Source organism: Amblyraja radiata, chromosome 34 (genome assembly GCF_010909765.2).
Source record: "Amblyraja radiata isolate CabotCenter1 chromosome 34, sAmbRad1.1.pri, whole genome shotgun sequence".
Lineage (NCBI taxonomy): Eukaryota > Metazoa > Chordata > Chondrichthyes > Rajiformes > Rajidae > Amblyraja > Amblyraja radiata.
The window spans coordinates 14312464-14332851 of NC_045989.1; the positions used below are offsets into that span (position 1 = coordinate 14312464).

The window sequence follows — 20388 nt, forward strand, 5'->3', positions numbered from 1 at the left end:
TGATCTGGGAGATAGATATAACATTTTGACCAAAACTGTAGGGGAGTTGTGAGGAAGAACTTGTTTAAATAAATGCCGCAAGTGGTTATCTGGAATTCATGGCCTTGTTGGGTGAGGAAAATGCAATCAAGGCCTTATCCTGGATACAGTGTAGACTCAATAATAATTCAGTGATTTTTAGTGCAGTTTCATCTGCAGTACCAAAACTGATGGTGAAGAGGAGGAAGCCTTTGGGCTCTGTGAGCCTCCATCATTCAATAGATCGAGTTTATTGGCATCTGCACAAGAACGGTGATTACAAGTACACTGAACATCTTGCTTGCAACGTAAATTACAATTTCTGAAAGACAGCAGAAATGTTTGTGCCAATTAAACTAATGGCGCAAATCACAGGCAGCGGAAAATAAGTCCATGCTCGTGCAAGGATAAGATCGTACATGTTGGTTAAAGAACCTGATGGTAAAATAGATGCTCCTGAACCTGTGGTGTTTGATGCCAGGCTTCTGCACTTCCTGCTGGTGGCAGCAGCGAACAAAGGGCATAGCCCAGATTCTGGGGATAGTTGATGATGAATGCTGCCCCTTAGAGGCGGCGCCTGGTATGGACACTTCCAATAGTGGGGAGTGCTGTGCCTGTGATAGACGGGATTGAGTAAACCACTCTTTACAGCCTCTTGCATTCATGTGCGTTGGCATTACCTGGCCAAGTTGCAATCTGTGAAGATACTTTCAGCAGTGGAGACATGTGGAACTACAGATGCTGGAATCTGGCATAGAACTCAAAGTGCTGGAAAAGCTCAACTGGTCAGTTAGCATCTAGGGTTGACATGGATAGGTGACATTTCAGGTCCGGACCCTTTTTCAGACTAAAGACAAAAGGTGTCAGATAAAGAAAGACGCTGACTGAAATGTAAACGCAGATTGAGGGATTTGCGTGGAAGTGGATGGGAGGTAGGGGAAATATGGTATTCTGAGATGGGAGATGAGTGTACAGAAGCGAAAGAAGGTTGAAGATGGTGGCGGGAGAAATGTGTTAGCACCAGCGTGGGCAAAGCTGGGTATTGGTTGTAATTGAAGACTTTAATGTTCATGCCATAGGCTACCCAAGCAGAATGCGACGCTGTTTTTCCATACCGATTCCCCTATGTCCAGATTGTTTCCTATTTCTCTTACTCTGCCAAGGTACTGTTCTCCCAACATCTATCATGTCGATCTTTTGCAGGACTTTGTACCTTCCCATGAGGTAACCTCTCATTTTAAACTCTAAAAAGTATAATCTTTGCCTGCTCAATCTCTCCTGATTGAAATAAACAAAATTGTTGAAGGGTTTGACGGGGTGGGTGCAGGGACAGCTGGCATATGACTACCCTTTTTATCTTACTATGTTCTCTTTTGACAGACTCGCCACTTCTGGAGCCAGTCTGTATTCTCACTACAAGTAAGTAGGCACATTTGAGAGAATAATTTGCTTTCAATGTTCCAAGTGGTTTTCAAAGCACGCAGAGAAACTAGTGCCATGATCTGTGGGGTGTACAGGTCACTGGCTTGGCATTGGTGAGAAAAGTCAGTCTTGGAGCTATACAGTGAGGAAACCCACTTATCCATGCAGATCGCTGGCTTGTTGCGATAATCCCATTTGCCTGCATTTGGCAATCCCATATCCCTAAACCCTTCCTATCCATATAACTGTCCAAATATCTTTTCAAATTTGTAGAGGAGTGTAAGTGCAGCCAGATATGTGGCTCAGAGTATAGTGTGTGGACCTTACATGAATGGGAATGAAGATTATACCAAAATTAATAGGAATATGAAGCAAAATCCTAAACTAGTCTGGAAATCCTGCACTTACCATTTTTTTTTTTTTTTACAGCTTCTGGCAAAAGTGCCTGTTGGATTTCACAGCATCTGCATGACATCAGTCACGGACTTAAAAATTGAATTTTAAGTAGTTCTGTTGCAGGTGTTACTAACAAAACTAACAGAAATAAAAGGATAATATGAAGAACAGGAAAATGTTATAATTAATTTTTAGGGGCAATGATGGAATCGGACAGCATGCTAAATTAAGTAGGCAGTTTGCCTGCTACAGGAGCCTCACCTCTGCAGTTTCACTGAACATTTTTGACAAGATAATTTGTGATACATTGCGAGTGGGATCAGTAATTAAAAAAAACACCAATAACTTTGATAAAACAGCAACTGTATCTGGCTGTTGCTGTCCTGTTTATGTTCCAATGGGGGATGAACTCCCTAATGGGCAATGTGGAAATTATGCATATGCATAGTTCTTTGCATTTTCAATGCATCCATTTACAGAGAGTGAAGGATGATGCATGTCTTGTCTGATGTTTTTGAAAACCCGCAATTAACCAATTTTCCTGAATACTGAAAAGAGAAAATATCGTGACATGAATTAAAAACAGAAAAGTGTAAGAACTAATTATGTGAGGTGAATGTAAGGTTAGTAACTTGGTAGAAAGAATAAAAATTAAAATAGTTTTGAGGAATGAAACTGAAATTAGGTACAAATGGATCTGGACACAGGCAATCATGCAGTGAAGATCAGTGAAGAAGGTGGCCATCTTTTGCAAGGGATTGGAATTAAAAAAATATTTTTTGTGAGATTGTATGTGGACTTTGGTGAGATCTCTGCGGGAATAATTTGGAGCTATGAGAAAAATAGCAAGTAATGGTGCCGGTTCAAGCATTTACATTTTGAATGAAAAACAGAAAATTATGGAAATACTGAACAGGAGAGGCTGCATCTGTGGGGAGAGAAACAGTTTTCATCGGAACTGGGTAAATTAAAGAAACCGTGGAGAGAACAAAAGATCTGTGTTGGGAGGTGGGCAGGAGAGAATTGATAACGAAGGGGTAATGGTGCTGGGTGAAAAAGATGGCAATGGATAAGAAATAACTTCTGGCCAACCATCTTTTATCAATGACATTAGAAGAATCAGTGTTTAACATTGTTGAACATAATGTTGTCCGGAAGATTGGAATATGCTAAATCAGAAATGATGTTCAATATGTAACAGGTTATTGGTTGGGAGGGGGGGGGGGGGGTTAGTTGGTGAGTGGATTAGGCTGGCAATGATTTCTCAGCCCTTCAGAATGCTGGTGCAAAGACAAGAGGGTGAGGAAGAGGGAAAAGTGTTTGAAGGTAGTATTGGATAAAACAAAGGATGATCCATTGATGAGGGGCTATGGATAGGATCTCCTCCAGCATGGGGAGACCAAGTGCAGATTGGGTAACTGCTTTGCATGAGTTTACCCGTCACATTCATTCTCTCTCAATCCCTCTCCATCCTCCATCCTTGATCTATACCGTTTCAACAAAGCTTAAGCACAAGAAGCATCACTCTATCTGAAGAAGCATCACTGAGTCTGAAGAAGGGTCTCGACCCGAAACGTCACCTATTCCTTCTCTCCATAGATGCTGCCTCACCCGCTGAGTTTCTCCAGCATTTTTGTCTACCTTCACTCTTCCAATAGGTTCCTTACAAACTCAATATTGAACTCAACATTTTCAGACAATTAACTAGCTTCTGCTTAGTCTCGTCCAGACTAATTTATAACTTTTCACTTCATTCCAAAAGACCCATCCAGTTCTTATAAAATAGTATCTAGTTAGCTCTCTTCCTTTTCAAAGATGTTGCCTGACCTGCTTTACAATTTCAGATTTGGTGCATTTTCGGGATTTTGTTTTTGATCTGTGTTGATTTGAGCCTCAGGAACAATAACAAAAATATCGTCAGTCGTAACAACCTAGATCAGGGAGGTTTCCTGATAAAGATGTGCTGAAATATCCTGACGGTACTCTGTACAGACTTGGATACAAGCAGTGGGAGGATATCTGACACAGGCAGCAATTAGCAAAGATGAAATTATAAATGACCTAAGAGGAAGAGTTGCACATTTAGGTATGTGTGACCCACCTCTGGGCACCAAATGTGAGAGTGCAACTGCCTATTTTGGAAAAGAGGACGTGACGGCACAAAGCAGCACAGAGCCTGGTTGGAACATAGACTGGAGAGGGATGTAATTGGCGCTGGCATAGGGCCATGTTATTATACAAACAAAATACAGAGAAATTTCCTGATAAACCTACAGAATGCACTAGTGTGAACACCCTCGCATCAAGGACATGGAGTGCCCTTGCAGCAAGCCTGCCTCTGCCTCCTGCCATAATAACATGCCCAAGGTAAAGGCTCCACTTCTCCCAACTCCAGATGGAATCAACGCAATCTACTTTGTGGCTCCCCCAATGGCACATCTGGTAAGTGCAACCCCCAAACTAGAATCTAATCCTGATGGTTTATCTGTAGAACAACAACAGTGAATATGTCTGTAATCTCACTAGGAATGACAGTGTTTTTAACAAGGCTATGGTCTCAGTGGAGTGATTTGTGGCAGGTTAGTGGTGTAAATCAAATGTAACTACGTATCTAAATATTGTGAATCTAACAGAACCCATTGAAGTTAAAGAGTTTTTAAATAATTGTGGAATCAGAGTTTGCATATTTTCTAGCTAGTGACAGATTCCGTGAAAGGCACTTTTACTGTACACAATCTCTGGAAAAGTATTTAATCTCAAAATACAAAGCCGTTTTTGGAAGAATATTAAATATGCAGATCTGAAGGGCATATGTGCTTCAGATGCTGGTGGGTATGAGCAGATGGTGGATTTCAGTTTGTGCATGTTGATGCATGTGGAGATGGGGGGAGTGAATTAATATTGGGTGTGAGTTGGTGTAATATTCTGGTGCGCGCCAGTTAATGGTGGGTGTGACCGAACAATGGGTGGCGAGCTGCTGCAAATTGATAGTGGTGGGTGTTAATCAGAGTGAGTTGATTGTAGCGAGTGTTGATAATTGATTGTGGCATGTATTGATAGGAGTTGTTTGTGGCGTGTGTGTTAGGAGTTAGCACTGGAAATGAATTGGTGAGCAAGGTCGGTGGGTGAGCTCAAAGTATATGCCAGTTGGCATACATTGATGTATGGTGGTTGAGAAGGTGCGAGTTGGCAAAGGGTCGAGGTCATGGTGTTTGTGAGATAGCATAAGTTGACGATAGTTGTGAATTGGTCTGAATTTATATAATTGACAATGAGTGTGGGTTGGTGGATTTGGATGATGGGTGTTCATTGGTGGGTGTGACCTCACGGTGGGAGTAAGATGATTGTAGTTGTAAGTTGGTGTGCATTGAGAGTGAATAGGAATTGGTGGTTCCAGTTTGGAGATGAGTTAGTTGGTGTGAATTAATGGTCCCTATGGGTTAATGGTGTACATATATCAATGGTGGCTCTGATTTGGAGTTTACGATGAATGGGAGTTGATATAAAGTGTAGGTTGATGTTACTTGATGGCGTGTGAGTTCATGGTGAGTAGGGATTTTCAGTGGGAATTAGTTTTTACTGTGCAAGTTGATTTCAGTCGATTGTAGATTGAACAGAAAATGGGTTGCTATTAATTTAAAATGGCTGTAAACAAATAGTGGATCCGTCGCTTAAGAATACACAAATTAGGAGTAGGATTAGGCCATTCTGGCTTTCATGCCTACTCCACTATTTAATACCATCATGGCTGCTCTGAATGCAACATACTCTTGCATTTTATCCAGATTAACTGTATCTCTCCCCCTCAGCCCAAGGAACATTCAGACTGCTTCCACCACCTTCTGAAGGAGCTCCAAAGACTCATAACCATCAGAGAAGAAAGGTTTATCTTGCCATTTTTAAATAGGCAATCCCTTATTTTTAAACTGTGATCTCTAGTTCTTGATTTGGTCCATCAGAGGAAATATTTTGGTCTCAAATACCTCTTGGAATTACAACTATGCAGCTCAGGAACAGGCCCTTAATATTTGCACCAACCATGAAGCCATCTAAATTAATCCCATCTGTCTGCACAAGGTCCATATGCCATGTATCCCCTGCCTGCTCGTGTCTGCCTAAATGGTTCTTAAATGTTGCTATTCATATATACTTCTGCCACTTCTGCTGGTAACATGTTCCGTGCATCTACCACTCTCTGTTTATAAAAAAAAATTGTCTCATAAATCTCCTTTAATCTTTCCCCCTTCACCTTAAACCTATGCTCTCCAGTATTTGACATTTCCATTTTGGAATGTTTAGGTCCTGGTGCCTTCAGAGTGCCTTTTGTGGATTCAAAACTAGCATGTCCAATCTTTCCTTAGAAGACATGTAACTCATTACAAGTATTAGTCTAGTCTGACAATGGGGGTGATCTCATGGTGGGTCCAAGATGATGGTGGGTGTGACCTGATAGGTATGAGCTGTGGGGGTTGATGAGTTGAATGTGCCTGGGCGTTGACAGGGAGCAAGTTGACAGCATGATTTGATGGTAGTTTTGAGTTGATGGTTGTGTTAAAGGAGGGTATGGGTTAATGCACAAAATATGTAGAGTGCAGGCCTTATTGGTATGGGTTGATGAATTGTGGTTTGTGAAAGTTGTCATTTGGTATCAGTTGGAAATGGTGTGAGCTAACAGTAAGTTAGTGAATGAATGTTGGGTATGAGCTGATAGGAGATCTGATTTTGTATGATTTACTACTGAGGTTGTGCTCATGATGAGAGCTGATGCCGTGTTTTGGGTTGAGCAGTGTTTTGGGTTGAGGTCACAATACTGACATTGGAAAAAATTGACTGAATATTAACAGTGAAAGAGGAAAAGGCTTCGGATCAATTATCTTCCTATAACCAATAAGCTTTTAAAAGCACACCCTCTATTTTCTACATGGTAGATTGACCTTTTTGATATCCTGGATTTCAACCCTTCATTGGTAGGCTAATAGAAAATGGGTGATTTATAAAGAAAATGTCTTCAATAATTAACACAAGAACTTAAAAATGAAAATATGCAGACCAGTTAATATCAGAATCAATCTTTATTCAAATTTCAACTTATTTAGCATTGTGTGATTTAACAACTCTTTGTCATGGTTGTTAATCCAACATTTACATTTCCCCCCCCCCATCAGTCTGAAGAAGGGTTTCGGCCCGAAACGTCGCCTATTTCCTTCGCTCCATAGATGCTGCTGCACCCGCTGAGTTTCCCCAGCAATTTTGTGTACCTTCTTTTACATTTCCAAGATGTGTTTTCACTTTACTGGTGCCTAGCAAAAATGTTTTGCAAAACAAAGGTCTGGGGGTTGGGAGAAGCAGCAGGGAAAGGAAAACAATCTGTTTTAATTATATATTATCAAAAGATATAATTGTGTGCAACATACTGAAGCATCAGTGCACGGAGGTTAGACAGCCCCTTGTTTATTTGATTGCTATGATCAGACTTTGTCAGGGCGTTGTTCCAGACAGACTGCATTCATTCCTGACCGCTCTGCGGTGAGATCAAATGCCCGAATAAGAACACAATCCAGAGTCCAAGGGACAGAAAATGGTGCTCAAAATTGTGGCAAGTTTTTTTTTTTTCTTTGGTGAGAAAATATTTATCGCTAACATTAAATTATGATGACTCTTCATCAAAGCCTGCCATGTCTCACTGCCTGTCATCAAAGCAGATATTAACGATTTAGATGAAGGAATGTAACATCTCCAAATTTGCGGATGACACTAAGTTGGGTGGCACTGTGAGCTGCTAGGAGGATACCATGAAGCTGCAGGGTGATGGATAGGTTGGCTGAGTGGGCATATCCATGGCAGATGCAATATGATGTGGATAAATGTGAAGTAATCTGCTTTGGTGGCGAGAACAAGTAGGCAGATTATTATCTGAATGGTGTCTGATTCGGAAAAGAGGAGGTGCAATGAGACCTGGGTGTCCTTGTACATCAGTCACTGAAAGTAAGCATTCAGGTACAGCAGGCAGTGAAGAAAGCAAATGGCATGTTAGCCTTCATAGCGAGAGGATTTGCGTTTTGGAGCAAGTAGTCCTACTGTGGGTGTACTGGGCCCTGGTGAGACCACGCCTGGAGTATTGTGTACAGTTTTGGTCTCCTAATTTGAGGAAGGACATTCTTTCTATTGAGGGAGTGCGGTGCAGATTCACCAGGTTAATTCCCAGGAAGGCGGGACTGACATATAATGAAAGAATGGATCGACTGGTCTTATATTCACTGGAATTTAGAAGGGTGAGAGGGGATCTTATAGATACATATGAAATTATTAAGAGATTGGACAGCTAGATGCAGGAAAAATGGTTCCAATGTTGGGGGAGGCCAGAACCAGGGGTCACAGTTTAAGAATAAGGGATAGGGCATTTAGGATTGAGATGAGGAAAAACGTTTTCACACATTGAGTTACGAATCTGTGGAATTCTCTGTCACAGAAGGCAGTGGAGGCCAATTCACTGTATAGGCCGAATGGCCTATTCCTGCACCTATTTTCTATGCCTATATTTCTATGTACCATTAGTAGGAATGTTACAAAATGTTGAGATTTTAAAAATCAAGCCTGTACTTTATCCCATCAGATAAAGCATGAAAAGAACTTTAATTTGATACCCAATTTACTTTCATATCTTCAGTATTAAAAAAAGTTATGATCATTTTCATACTCGGAAATTAGCAAATTGCTTTTCCATTGACTTAACACAAAAGCTGTGATCGAGCACAGTCAAAAGCCCATAACTTTCTTAAAAATTAAGAGAACTGAATGAAATTTCAGTTGTTATAGATTGAAGAATTCTGAAGCAAATATGAAACATTTCACTTGGATGACCTGAAATTAAAGCATATAATTAGTTAGTTACCTAACTAATTTAATTACAAAATTGACCGTTGTGACGGAAATAGTAATTACACCGAGACAGCCTTGAAAATTCAAAAAATGTGATGTTCTCAAGATCAGAACTTTAATATTATTGACGTAAAGAAATTACAATTTCTAGCAAAAGACCATAAGTCTTTATGGAGAAGATCAGTTGCTAGCTGGTACATTGGCATATCATAATCAGTAGCATCATCATGCTCCTCAGATTGTAAACAATAAGCAACTCTGTACACATTGTTTTTCCTCAACTTTTCAATGTTGGCATTGTAAACTACAAGTTTTTGCTCTTCAAACCGCGCATGACATGCCTTTCTGACCACTACTTTCTCATTAAGAATGTCCTGTAGATCATCACATTTGGTGTAGTCCAAATTCGGATAATCTCTGCGAATGCTGTCTAAATCAGTCTCTTTTGCTAGGCATTTGGATTGACAATTTTGTAATTCTTCTTCGGAGACATATGTAAAGCAAAAAAAAACACTGAACAGCATTGACAGAAACAAGTTATTATATGAAGTTTTTGAAAAAAAGATAGACATGATAAAGTTAAATGCGAAATCAAATAGTAAATACCCAACAAAAAATTCATATTCATCAGTTTCATCAAATAAATTAAATTCATCTAATCTATTAAATTCATCTAAATTCAATTACTAGATCTAAACATCCATTTCTTAAGAAAAGGCTAAATATTTTAAATAGCCTAAGTATCCAAATAACAAACTGATCCCATTCACACAAGAATTCACTATATAACATGATTTTTAAATCTCACTTTGTCCTGAATTTATATGCCAAATGGAAGGAATTTAATGTTTAATTCCCATACATTAATCCAGAAACATCCACTCAAGATAATCAAAATAATTATTTTTTGCACAATACATCTGACTAAAACTGTACTGTGGATATTTAGTATGGAAATATTGATCATGGATAGACAATAACACAAAATATAGATGATTTAGATGTTCTTATGACATTATGCAAAAATAAATAAATAATGAATTTGATTATCTTGAGAGTGGATGTTTCTGGAATGTGATCGATTGGAATGTTGCCGTTGCCATAAATTTTAAGCCCATATTGTCAGGCAAGACACGGCCGATTTGTATGGGGCCTAAATAACATTTTTGCATCATAAGATTATAATGAAGCCACACCAAAAAGCACGATAATATGTTAAATAAACGAGGGCCGCCAGTGTTGCATCTCCGCCCACACCGGAGTCCGCGTACTTTGGGAGCCACGGACTCCGGTAGGAGGTGGCCGACTCTGATGTCCAGGCCGCTGAGGATGTCCCCCAGCCCTGACGTCGGACTTGCATCACCCCGGCGAGTGGACCTAAACATCGGGCCGCCCGTAGCAGCGACTGCGGAGGGCTTGGGGAGGCCCCGACCACGGGTGAACATTGGGGAACATTAGAGAAAGATGACTGACTTTGGTGCCTTCCCTCACAGTGGGAAACTTTGATTCTGCTGTGTGGGGATGTTTTTATGTTGAATTCTATCGTGTATTGTGTTCTTTATTTTTATTGTATAGAAACATAGAAATTAGGTGCAGGAGTAGGCCATTCGGCCCTTCGAGCCTGCACCGCCATTCAATATGATCATGGCTGATCATCCAACTCAGTATCCCGTACCTGCCTTCTCTCCATACCCTCTGATCCCCTTAGCCACAAGGGCCACATCTTAAACTCCCTCTTAAATATAGCCAATGAACTGGCCTCGACTACCCTCTGTGGCAGAGTTCCAGAGATTCACCACTCTCTGTGTGAAAAAAGTTCTTCTCATCTCGGTTTTAAAGGATTTCCCCCTTATCCTTAAGCTGTGACCCCTTGTCCTGGACTTCCCCAACATCGGGAGCAATCTTCCTGCATCTAGCCTGTCCAACCCCTTAAGAATTTTATAAGTTTCTATAAGATCCCCTCTCAATCTCCTAAATTCTAGAGAGTATAAACCAAGTCTATCCAGTCTTTCTTCATAAGACAGTCCTGACATCCCAGGAATCAGTCTGGTGAACCTTCTCTGCACTCCCTCTAGGGCAATAATGTCCTTCCTCAGATTTGGAGACCAAAACTGTACGCAATACTCCAGGTGTGGTCTCACCAAGACCCTGTACAACTGCAGTAGAACCTCCCTGCTCCTATACTCAAATCCTTTTGCTACGAAAGCTAACATACCATAGCTTTCTTCACTGCCTGCTGCACCTGAATGCCTACCTTCAATGACTGGTGTACCATGACACCCAGGTCTCGCTGCATCTCCCCTTTTCCTAGTCGGCCACCATTTAGATAATAGTCTGCTTTCCTGTTTTTGCCACCAAAATGGATAACCTCACATTTATCCACATTATACTGCATCTGCCAAATATTTGCCCACTCACCCAGCCTATCCAAGTCACCTTGCAGTCTCCTAGCATCCTCCTCACAGCTAACACTGCCCCCCAGCTTAGTGTCATCCGCAAACTTGGAGATATTGCCTTCAATTCCCTCATCCAGATCATTAATATATATTGTAAATAGCTGGGGTCCCAACACTGAGCCTTGCGGTACCCCACTAGTCACTGCCTGCCATTGTGAAAAGGACCCGTTTACTCCTACTCTTTGCTTCCTGTTTGCCAGCCAGTTCTCTATCCACATCAATACTGAACCCCCAATGCCGTGTGCTTTAAGTTTGTATACTAATCTCTTATGTGGGACCTTGTCGAAAGCCTTCTGGAAGTCCAGATACACCACATCCACTGGTTCTCCTCTATCCACGCTACTAGTTACATCCTCTAAAAATTCTATAAGATTCGTCAGACATGATTTACCTTTTGTAAATCCATGCTGACTTTGTCCAATGATTTCACCACTTTCCAAATGTGCTGCTATCCCATCTTTAATAACTGACTCTAGCAGTTTCCCTACTACCGATGTTAGACTAACTGGTCTGTAATTCCCCGTTTTCTCTCTCCCTCCCTTCTTAAAAAGTGAGGTTACGTTTGCTACCCGCCAATCCTCAGGAACTACTCCAGAATCTAAAGAGTTTTGAAAGATTATTACTAATGCATCCACTATTTCTGGAGCTACTTCCTTAAGTACTCTGGGATGCAGCCTATCTGGCCCTGGGGATTTATCGGCCTTTAATCCATTCAATTTACCCAACACCACTTCCCGGCTAACCTGGATTTCACTCAATTCCTCCAACTCCTTTGACCCGCGGTCCCCTGCTATTTCCGGCAGATTATTTATGTCTTCCTTAGTGAAGACGGAACCAAAGTAGTTATTCAATTGGTCCGCCATATCCTTGTTCCCCATGATCAACTCACCTGTTTCTGACTGCAAGGGACCTACATTTGTTTTAACTCATCTCTTTCTTTTCACATATCTATAAAAACTTTTGCAGTCAGTTTTTATGTTCCCTGCCAGTTTTCTTTCATAATCTATTTTTCCTTTCCTAATTAAGCCCTTTGTCCTCCTCTGCTGGTCTCTGAATTTCTCCCAGTCCTCCGGTATGCTGCTTTTTCTGGCTAATTTGTACGCATCATCCTTCGCTTTGATACTATCCCTGATTTCCCTTGTTATCCACGGATGTACTACCTTCCCTGATTTATTCTTTTGCCAAACTGGGATGAACAATTTTTGTAGTTCATCCATGTAGTCTTTAAATGTCTTCCATTGCATATCCACTGTCAACCCTTTTAGAATTAATTGCCAGTCAATCTTGGCCAATTCAAGTCTCATACCCTCAAAGTTACCTTTCTTTAAGTTCAGAACTTAAATGTTGGCTGTATGGTAATCACATTTCACTGTGCCATCTGGCACATGTGACAAATGTATCTTGTATCTTGTACATACCTTTTGTTTTGACCTGATATTGTGATCCGTGATGTTGAAGGCGTTAGAAGTCGCTTTTTACTTCAACCAAGCGATTAAATCGTCCAACAATTTTTGTTTAAAGTAAACCAGGAACGGAAGTGCGAACGATTTTTCTTCATCAGCTAGCAGCCCGAGGAAATCCCCCACCGACAACCAATACCCAAACCTGCATTTTAATCCCGCCCTCCCCCTCCCCCACCCCCCGGAGTCGCACGCACCGACAGCGACAGATCTACAGCGCCGCTAATGGTAGGTTTTGTAACACCGCTACAATTAGCATTCTACCTACGCTTGGACTGCCAGCCCCGCCCGCCTTGCCGCCGCAGTCCAAGTACGTGCCACGGGGGGGCGGAGACTGACTCACGCACGCAACGATCCGCCCAGGGCAGCGGTCACGTGTGAAGGCCGCCTCTCCTGCTCCACCCCTCTCCACGCGACTGTCACATGACGGCTGTTGGCGGCCGCGGTGCTCGATCGTCAGTCGGAGTCTCTCCATTATGAAAACGGTGGCTGCCGCGGGCCTGGCACTCTGCACCACCCGGGACTCTCCCGCGCTGTCTGCCCTCACACCACGTCGATGGCTCAGTGCCACGTGGAGCCACTGCTGCAGCCTCCTCACCCGTGAAGAGAATGGTAGGTGACTCGGGGTGCGTCAATTGCTGGGCCATTCGACCTAGCCGCGTGGTGAGGCCTGCTGTGCATCGGGCGTAGGCCCGTCGGCGGGGACATGCTGTGCGCTTGAGCTGTATCGGCCGCTGCAACTGCCGGTAACGGTGGCCGCGGTACCGTGGGGTAGGTCTGGCTTGGTGCCTGGTCTGAGCCTACACTGACTCGGAGGCCGCGGCTCGGGTGCCTAACCTGCCGGTGAATGTCGATCAGTAACCATGACGCCTGCTGATCTAGTCGGTCAATGCTGTTTGGAGTGCCTGTGATTGACAGCGCTAGTGCGCCGAGGGCCGTAATCTTAGAGCATTTTGAAATCGAAATAACACGAGGTCATAATCATTTTAATTTAATAAGACCGACATTTCGTCACCTTATATGCCCCCCCCCCCCCCTTTCTTTATTTTGCAGATAAGGAGTTTCTAAAACGTCTTTAAATTCCACTTCATCAGTCTGAAGTGTTTCTTCCCATATTCTGGGTCTGTGTCTGGCTTGATCTTCTCCCACCGAAGGAAATATCCCCTTTGAATCTACCCTTCTCAGTATCTTCTGTTTGAATTAGATGACTTATCTGGGGGCACATTCAAGAATTTATTCCTTTTCAACCCACCACTAAAGTGCTTTAGTTTAAATTGATACTGTATACACTTGTGTAATTAATGTGTGGTTCTTGACCTACTCAGTGAGTGGTCCTGATCTGAAACTTCATGCTGAGTTCCTTCAACATTTTGTATTTTGTAGTGCATGCTGCTACATGTCATTCTTTTAAACGTAATAGTATTGCCCGTTTGGTTCAATATTTTCTTATGACAGACCCATTATTTCGTGATTAGTCTTGTGAATCTTTGCTGCGCTATTAAAATTAGGTAACTATAGGGAGGTTGCATGCAGTCGAGACCCGTAACCCGTAAGGGCATGTCCCACTTGGCCTTCATTTACGCGACAGGCCGGTAGTGACTGACGCGTGATGGTCGCGCGCGTCAACATGCGTCCGCGCCGCCGTCTGGAGCGTGTGACGTAATTTGAAGATAGACACAAAATGCAGCAGTAACTTAGCGGGACCGGCAGCATCTCTGGAGAGAAGGAATGGATGATGTTTCGGGTCGAAACTCTTCTTCAGTCTGAAGAAGGGTCTCGACCCGAAACGTCATCCATTGCTTTCCAGAGATTACTCCAGCATTTTGTGTCTATCTCCAATCGTCTTGGCCCCGCTCTGGGAGTAGGAGTGGAGGCGGATCCGGATCCGCAACGGTCGCGAGCCCCAGGCCGAGCTCGGCCATCGTTTGCCTGCTTCAGCTGCTGTTGGAGGTGAGACGTTGCACCGCGTCAGGGTCTTGGGCCCGTCCCACTTTGGCCGTCAGTTACTTGACAGGCTGGTGGCGCGTGAAGATTTTGTGCAGGACGAAGTCCACACTCCTCCACGCCACTCCATGCGCTAGAAGGTCGCGTAAATGGCACGCGAATGACGGCCAAGTGGGACAGGCCCTGTACTGTTGCCTCGCAACGCCAACTGAAGTACACGCAATGAACTGCAGGTAAGCATTTACTATGGCTGCCAGCACAGCGAGCCCTTCTGGCACAGCATCCGGACTGGTTGCACACTCGCGAACCCCGGGCCATCTATCCCTGCGGCCGAGGGTGGGGGGGAGGTCGGGGGGGGGGAATGGGGGAAGAAGGAGGTCTGGGTGCCGATGCAGCGTGGTCAGTGACTCTGGGTGGGGTGGGCGGAGGGAGCAGACCATCCCCAACTCTGCTGCAGCTGACGTTGCCCGGAGCCACGGCCCTGCTCCACCGGCCCCGTGTGTGGGTGCTGCCGACCCACTGCCAGTGACAGTGCGGCCCACAGGGGGAGACGGGACGGAGGGCGGCCATAGCCGGACAGCGCCGACTCCGGGGGGGAGAGTGGGAGCTGTCCCGAGGGATGCGCTCCTTCGGCCGCTTACACCTTGGTGCTCGGGTTCAGAGCAAATATACTAGAACATTTGGTTCAGAGCGCTCAGTTACCCAAAAAAAGATAACCCCACGATATTGCAATCAAGTTGCTCTGAGTTTGAGTTTGCTTTATATAGCGAAGGCTTATTGAGATGGTGCTGTCTGGACACGACAATGAATGCAGCTATTAGTAACGGATTGTAAAAGACGCTACACCATGAGATAACACCAGTTTACACCTTATACCTTCCCGCTTTCAATGACAGCACCCACAATTATTTACAGCGCAAAAATTGACCATTTTGGCGGTTTTTAACGGGTAAGAAAGTACGCGTTTCATATGTTAACTGTGTATGCCGAGGCTGTTTTCTTACTAAACCTCTACAGTTGTAGCAAGCGTTTTGTACTCCATCTCCCTTTCAATAAAAGTCATTGCTCATTTGTCTTCTATTTAGATGCATGTGCATGGTAATTTTGTTTTTTGTACGTACACATGGCTCTCACTTTGAACACGGTCATTTAGTAGTTTGAAAACATCTAAATTCTCCTGAATTAGTCTGAAAAAGGGTTTCGGCCTGAAACGTTGCCTATTTCCTTCGCTCCATAAATGCTGCTGCACCTGCTGAATTTCTCCAGCACTTTTGTCTACATTAAATTATCCTCCTGCTCTTTCGTACCAAAATGATTGTTACATATTTCCTCTATATTATCTGCTTCATCGGCTAAATCTTTAGACCGTTTAGAGCATGAAAAAACCCACGGCCCAACTTGCCCACACCGAGCAACGTGTCCCATCTACACTAGTCCCATCTGCTTGCGTTTGGCCCATATTTCTCTAAACCTCTCACTTTACCTGTCTAAATCTTTCTTAAACATTGAAATAATAATAATGTTGTGATAGTACCTGTATCGACTACCTCCTCCAGCAGCCCGTGCCTTACAACCAACCACCCTTTATGTGAAAAAGTTACCCCTTAGGTTCCTATTAAATCTTTCCCCCTTCACCTTAAACCTATGTCCTCTGGTTCTCGATTCCTCTACTCTGGGCAAGAGAACGAGTGTGTCTACCAAAATCTATTCCTCTTATGATTTTGTACACGTCCATAAGATCACTCCTCATTCTCCTGCACGCAAGGAATAGAGTCTAGCCTGCTCAACCTCTCCCTAAGCTCAGGCCCTTGAGTCCTGGCAACATCTGTGCAAATCTTTGCACCCTTTCCAGCTTGACAACATCTATCCTATAACATGGTGTCCGAAACACAACACACAATAAATACTCTAGTGTCACTAGTGTTTTCTATAACTGCAACATGATCTCCCAATTTCTACACTCAATACTCTGACTGATGAATACCAATGTGCCAAAAGCCTTTTTGACCATCCTATCTAATTGTGACACGATCTTCAAGGAACTATGTGTGTGCACTCCTAGATCCCTCTGTTCTATAACACTCCCCAGAGCTCTGTCTTTCACTGTGGAGGTCTTGCCCATGTTAGTCTTCCCAAAATGCAACACCTTACATTTCTTTGTATTAAATTCCAACAGCCTTTTCTCTGCCCAACCGATCAAGATCCTGCTGCAATTTTGACAACCATCTTCACTATACAATACCACTCGCTTTAGTGTCATCATTTACTTGAACATAAATGAAAGTAGGCCATTTATAACTTTTGAGCCTGCTCTGCCATTCATTAAGATTATGGGTGACCTTGTACCTCAGCAGCATTTTCCTGCACTCTCCCTTAATTCTCTTGTATTCAGATATTGACTGATTTTGGTTTTGAATGAACACAATTGCTAAGCTTCTACAGCCCCTGGGTAGAAAATTGCAATGGTTCATCGCCTTCTGTGAAGAGATTTCTCTTCTCAGCCCTAACTGACCGTTAGTCTGTGTATGGGAACTCAGGTTCTTCATTGCTTAGATCTCAAACATCCTGTAAGAAATATAAGTTTCAATTTGATCACTTGTTATTATAAACTCCAGAGATTACAGGCCTGGTTTATGTAATCTCATACTGCAAATCTTCCATTTTTTGGGAACAGTCTTGTGAATCTTTGCTGCATTCCCTTTGTGGAAGATATACTGTTTTGGGTAAGAAAACCTTGCTAAGACTACTCCAGGATGTGGTCTTAGCAAGGCCTTATGTAATTACAGTAAGACACCTTCAATCAAATACTCGGGTAACATGTCATTTGGTTGTCGTGATCTTTGCATATGGACACTATAGACCCTTCGGGCATCAACCAACCCACTTTCCATTTAAAAGAAATAGCATGTTTGTTTTAATTTGTGCATCAAAGTAGATAACTTCACTTTTTCCAAGTTGCATTTGCCTTATTTTTGCTCAGCTTTTATATATCCCCTAAAGCCGGTCTATTTCTTCTTAATGGTCACAATCCTAGCCAGTTTATTGTTATAAGCAAATTTAGAAACACAATATTTGTTTTCTTCAGATAAATTCTTGATACAGACCGTGAGTGGTTTTAGCCGAACTACCTCCCTGCAGTACCACCTCAGTGACAAACTGCAAAACTGACAAAAAAGGATCTGTTTATTCTTACTACTTCCTGATTGATCACCATATCTCAATCTTGTCAGGATATTACCCCCAACTCTACTCCAAGCCTAGCAAGCAACCTCACATGGGACATTGTTGACAGCCTATCATTGTAGTGCGTTCAATACATTTTCCCAATAGATCATGGCCAACTCTTGTCTTAACTCTCCATAGGATAATTTGATTGCACTGAAGACCTTATTTTCAGATTCAATTACACTTTCAAACTCTATAAAATTATATTGTTGTATGGTCACTCTCTTTCCTGAAGGCTCCTTTAAAACAAGATTCTCAATTAACCCTGATCAGTCTGAAGAAGGGTTTCGGCCCGAAACGTCGCCTATTTCCTTCGCTCCATAGATGCTGCTGCACCCGCTGAGTTTCCCCAGCAATTTTGTGTACCTTCTCAATTAACTCTTCCTTGTTGCACAAAATGACTATTCCCCTAATTGTTTCTTTGACATATTGAAATACATTTTCTCTCCCTCATTTCTTGTGGTGTAATATTTACTTGTTTTATAATCTGTTGATAGCTGCCCTGAATTAAGAGAATCTTGATAGTGTAGTACTATAGCATCCACTACACTTATAATCATGTATTTTAGAACCCTGGGATAGAGACGGGTCTGGAGATTTATCAGGCCTTAATCCTGTTTTCTTAGAAGCTATCTCTTGAGCTGATAGCAGTTAGAAGCTTCTTATACTCTCTTGATCTGTGACTTCTGTGTGCTTTTGGGCAGGTATAACATATCTGATGTCAATACCATTTTTATTTGCATTCCATTGTAAATTCTAGTGCCTTGGTTTCCAAGGGATCAAAGATTAATTTTGATACGTACTTTTACTTGCGTGTAGAAGCTTTAATGCTCTGGGGCATGTGATCATCGTGCTTTGGGCATGTCATGATTTTTGATGTTTTCCATGCTTTTGAGATCTGAATTCATGTGGATTTTGCCTGCCATCTCACCTACTCTTGACGTCTTACTCCCACATCAGTTCCTTATCAATGTTTCATAAATTAACCTGATGTTCTAGAAAATTATATCACAATCTCTACACCAAACTGTCAGCACTCTGTCATCCTGAAGCAGTCAAATTCCTTAAATAATATGAATGCAACTTTTCTCTTGGCATTCTCCGAAATGAGTGAATCATTGCTTCCTTTTGAAGATTCCACTAAAAGTTTCACTCAGTCTGGTATGCCTTTCAGTTTAGAAGATTATTGGTGATTTAACTTGATGAAGGAATTCTGTCAGCTAAAGGGAAACTTTAATCTGGTCCACTACAATCATGAAATTGTTTTCTTAAAATTAGAATCAGATTATTTGGAATTAACTTATTCCAAAACCAATATGCTGAGTTTACTTGGAAGTTATGGACTGGCAGCTTTGCTGATGTATTCAGAGGATATGGAAGAAACAAGTTAAATAAAACAGAGTTACATCTCATCTATGATAATGTATGTTGTAATGGACTTTAATGGCTTGCTCCATTTCTTAATTTCTATTTTTCAATCTGACCTGCCTAAGTATTGCACTTACTGGATTAATTTAAGATAACCTCTGCTGTCATCAGCGAGAATCTGATCATCAATTATACCTTTCACCATTTTCTCCCTCCAGAATATAGATTTCAATAGATTTGTATAAACAATATGACTGACTGAAACCTGGCTAGAAAATGGCATCATAATCCGGATATTCTTTTCGTGTGTTCTATTTAAACTATTGGTCTAGTGAGCTTGCCCTTATTAAATAATAATTTGATCTCTTTCCCAATATTTCTGTAACTTCTTGAATGTTTGTTTGAATCCTCCACCCTTCAAGAGTTTGTATTCACTTCTCTCCCACCAGGCCAATATTGCTCAAAGACTTCTATCTCTATCACTTTACTGATGGAATTGATGTTATCATTTCAGTCTCCCAACTCGAGTAAGATTGCATCCTGTTATAATTTTGTTGGCCTCGATTAAAGTTTATCTGCACAGGAAAAGCAAATACAGTATTAATCTGTTATTTGCGGACTTTGGTGCTGGATTATTAGATTTTCCATGCAGTTGATGCTACTTCTATTAACAGCCCAATATAAATGTTGTTTCACTTTTTAAACAAATGTTAGGTAGGAGTTCAAAATGTTTTCCAGTAAGCCAAATGATTTTAAAGGGAGCATGAAGTAGAACCTGGTATGTCAAAATAAATTGAAACGCATAAATGCTTGGACCCAGGTTCCAGATGCAAACCAACTCGCACTCCAATTGCTTACCCTGGGCTGCACTCCAGATCTCCAACTCCCACTCTGGACTAATGAGTGAAACAATTGCCGAGCTTTGGGGATTTTCGAACCATCAGATATCGGATTATAAAGGTTTTACTGTTATGCTGAAAATGAGCAGGATATGTGGGAAGCATCTGCAGTTTATGATATCAGTACTTTTCACTGAATTATTGCCTTCAGGAACTGTCCCTTTTTTAAAAACAGCCATCATATCCCCCTCTTCAAAAATATTTGAGTTAACTTGCCAAACTACATCATAGTCTCAAGCCTTTGTTTCCTATTAAGTCATAGCTTGCAGTTTGACTTTCTGAATCTATATTTATCTTTCCTTAACTGCCATATTTGGATCT

The 20388-nt window shown here is 42.1% G+C and overlaps 1 protein-coding gene across 4 annotated transcripts in view; it reads left to right on the plus strand.

Annotated features, from left to right (window-relative positions):
* Positions 1-13030: 13030 nt before the first annotated feature.
* The window catches only part of trpm7 (transient receptor potential cation channel subfamily M member 7), a 93843-nt gene continuing 86485 nt past the window's right edge, over positions 13031-20388 (plus strand). For 2 of the 4 annotated variants that reach the window (XM_033050251.1, XM_033050252.1), the window contains exon 1: positions 13032-13243. In XM_033050251.1, coding sequence (XP_032906142.1) covers positions 13241-13243 — 3 coding nt within the window. In that variant the 5' untranslated portion in view covers positions 13032-13240. Of the gene's footprint in view, positions 13244-20388 lie in introns of all 4 variants that reach the window. The other 2 variants (XM_033050254.1, XM_033050253.1) reach the window with 2 other exon arrangements.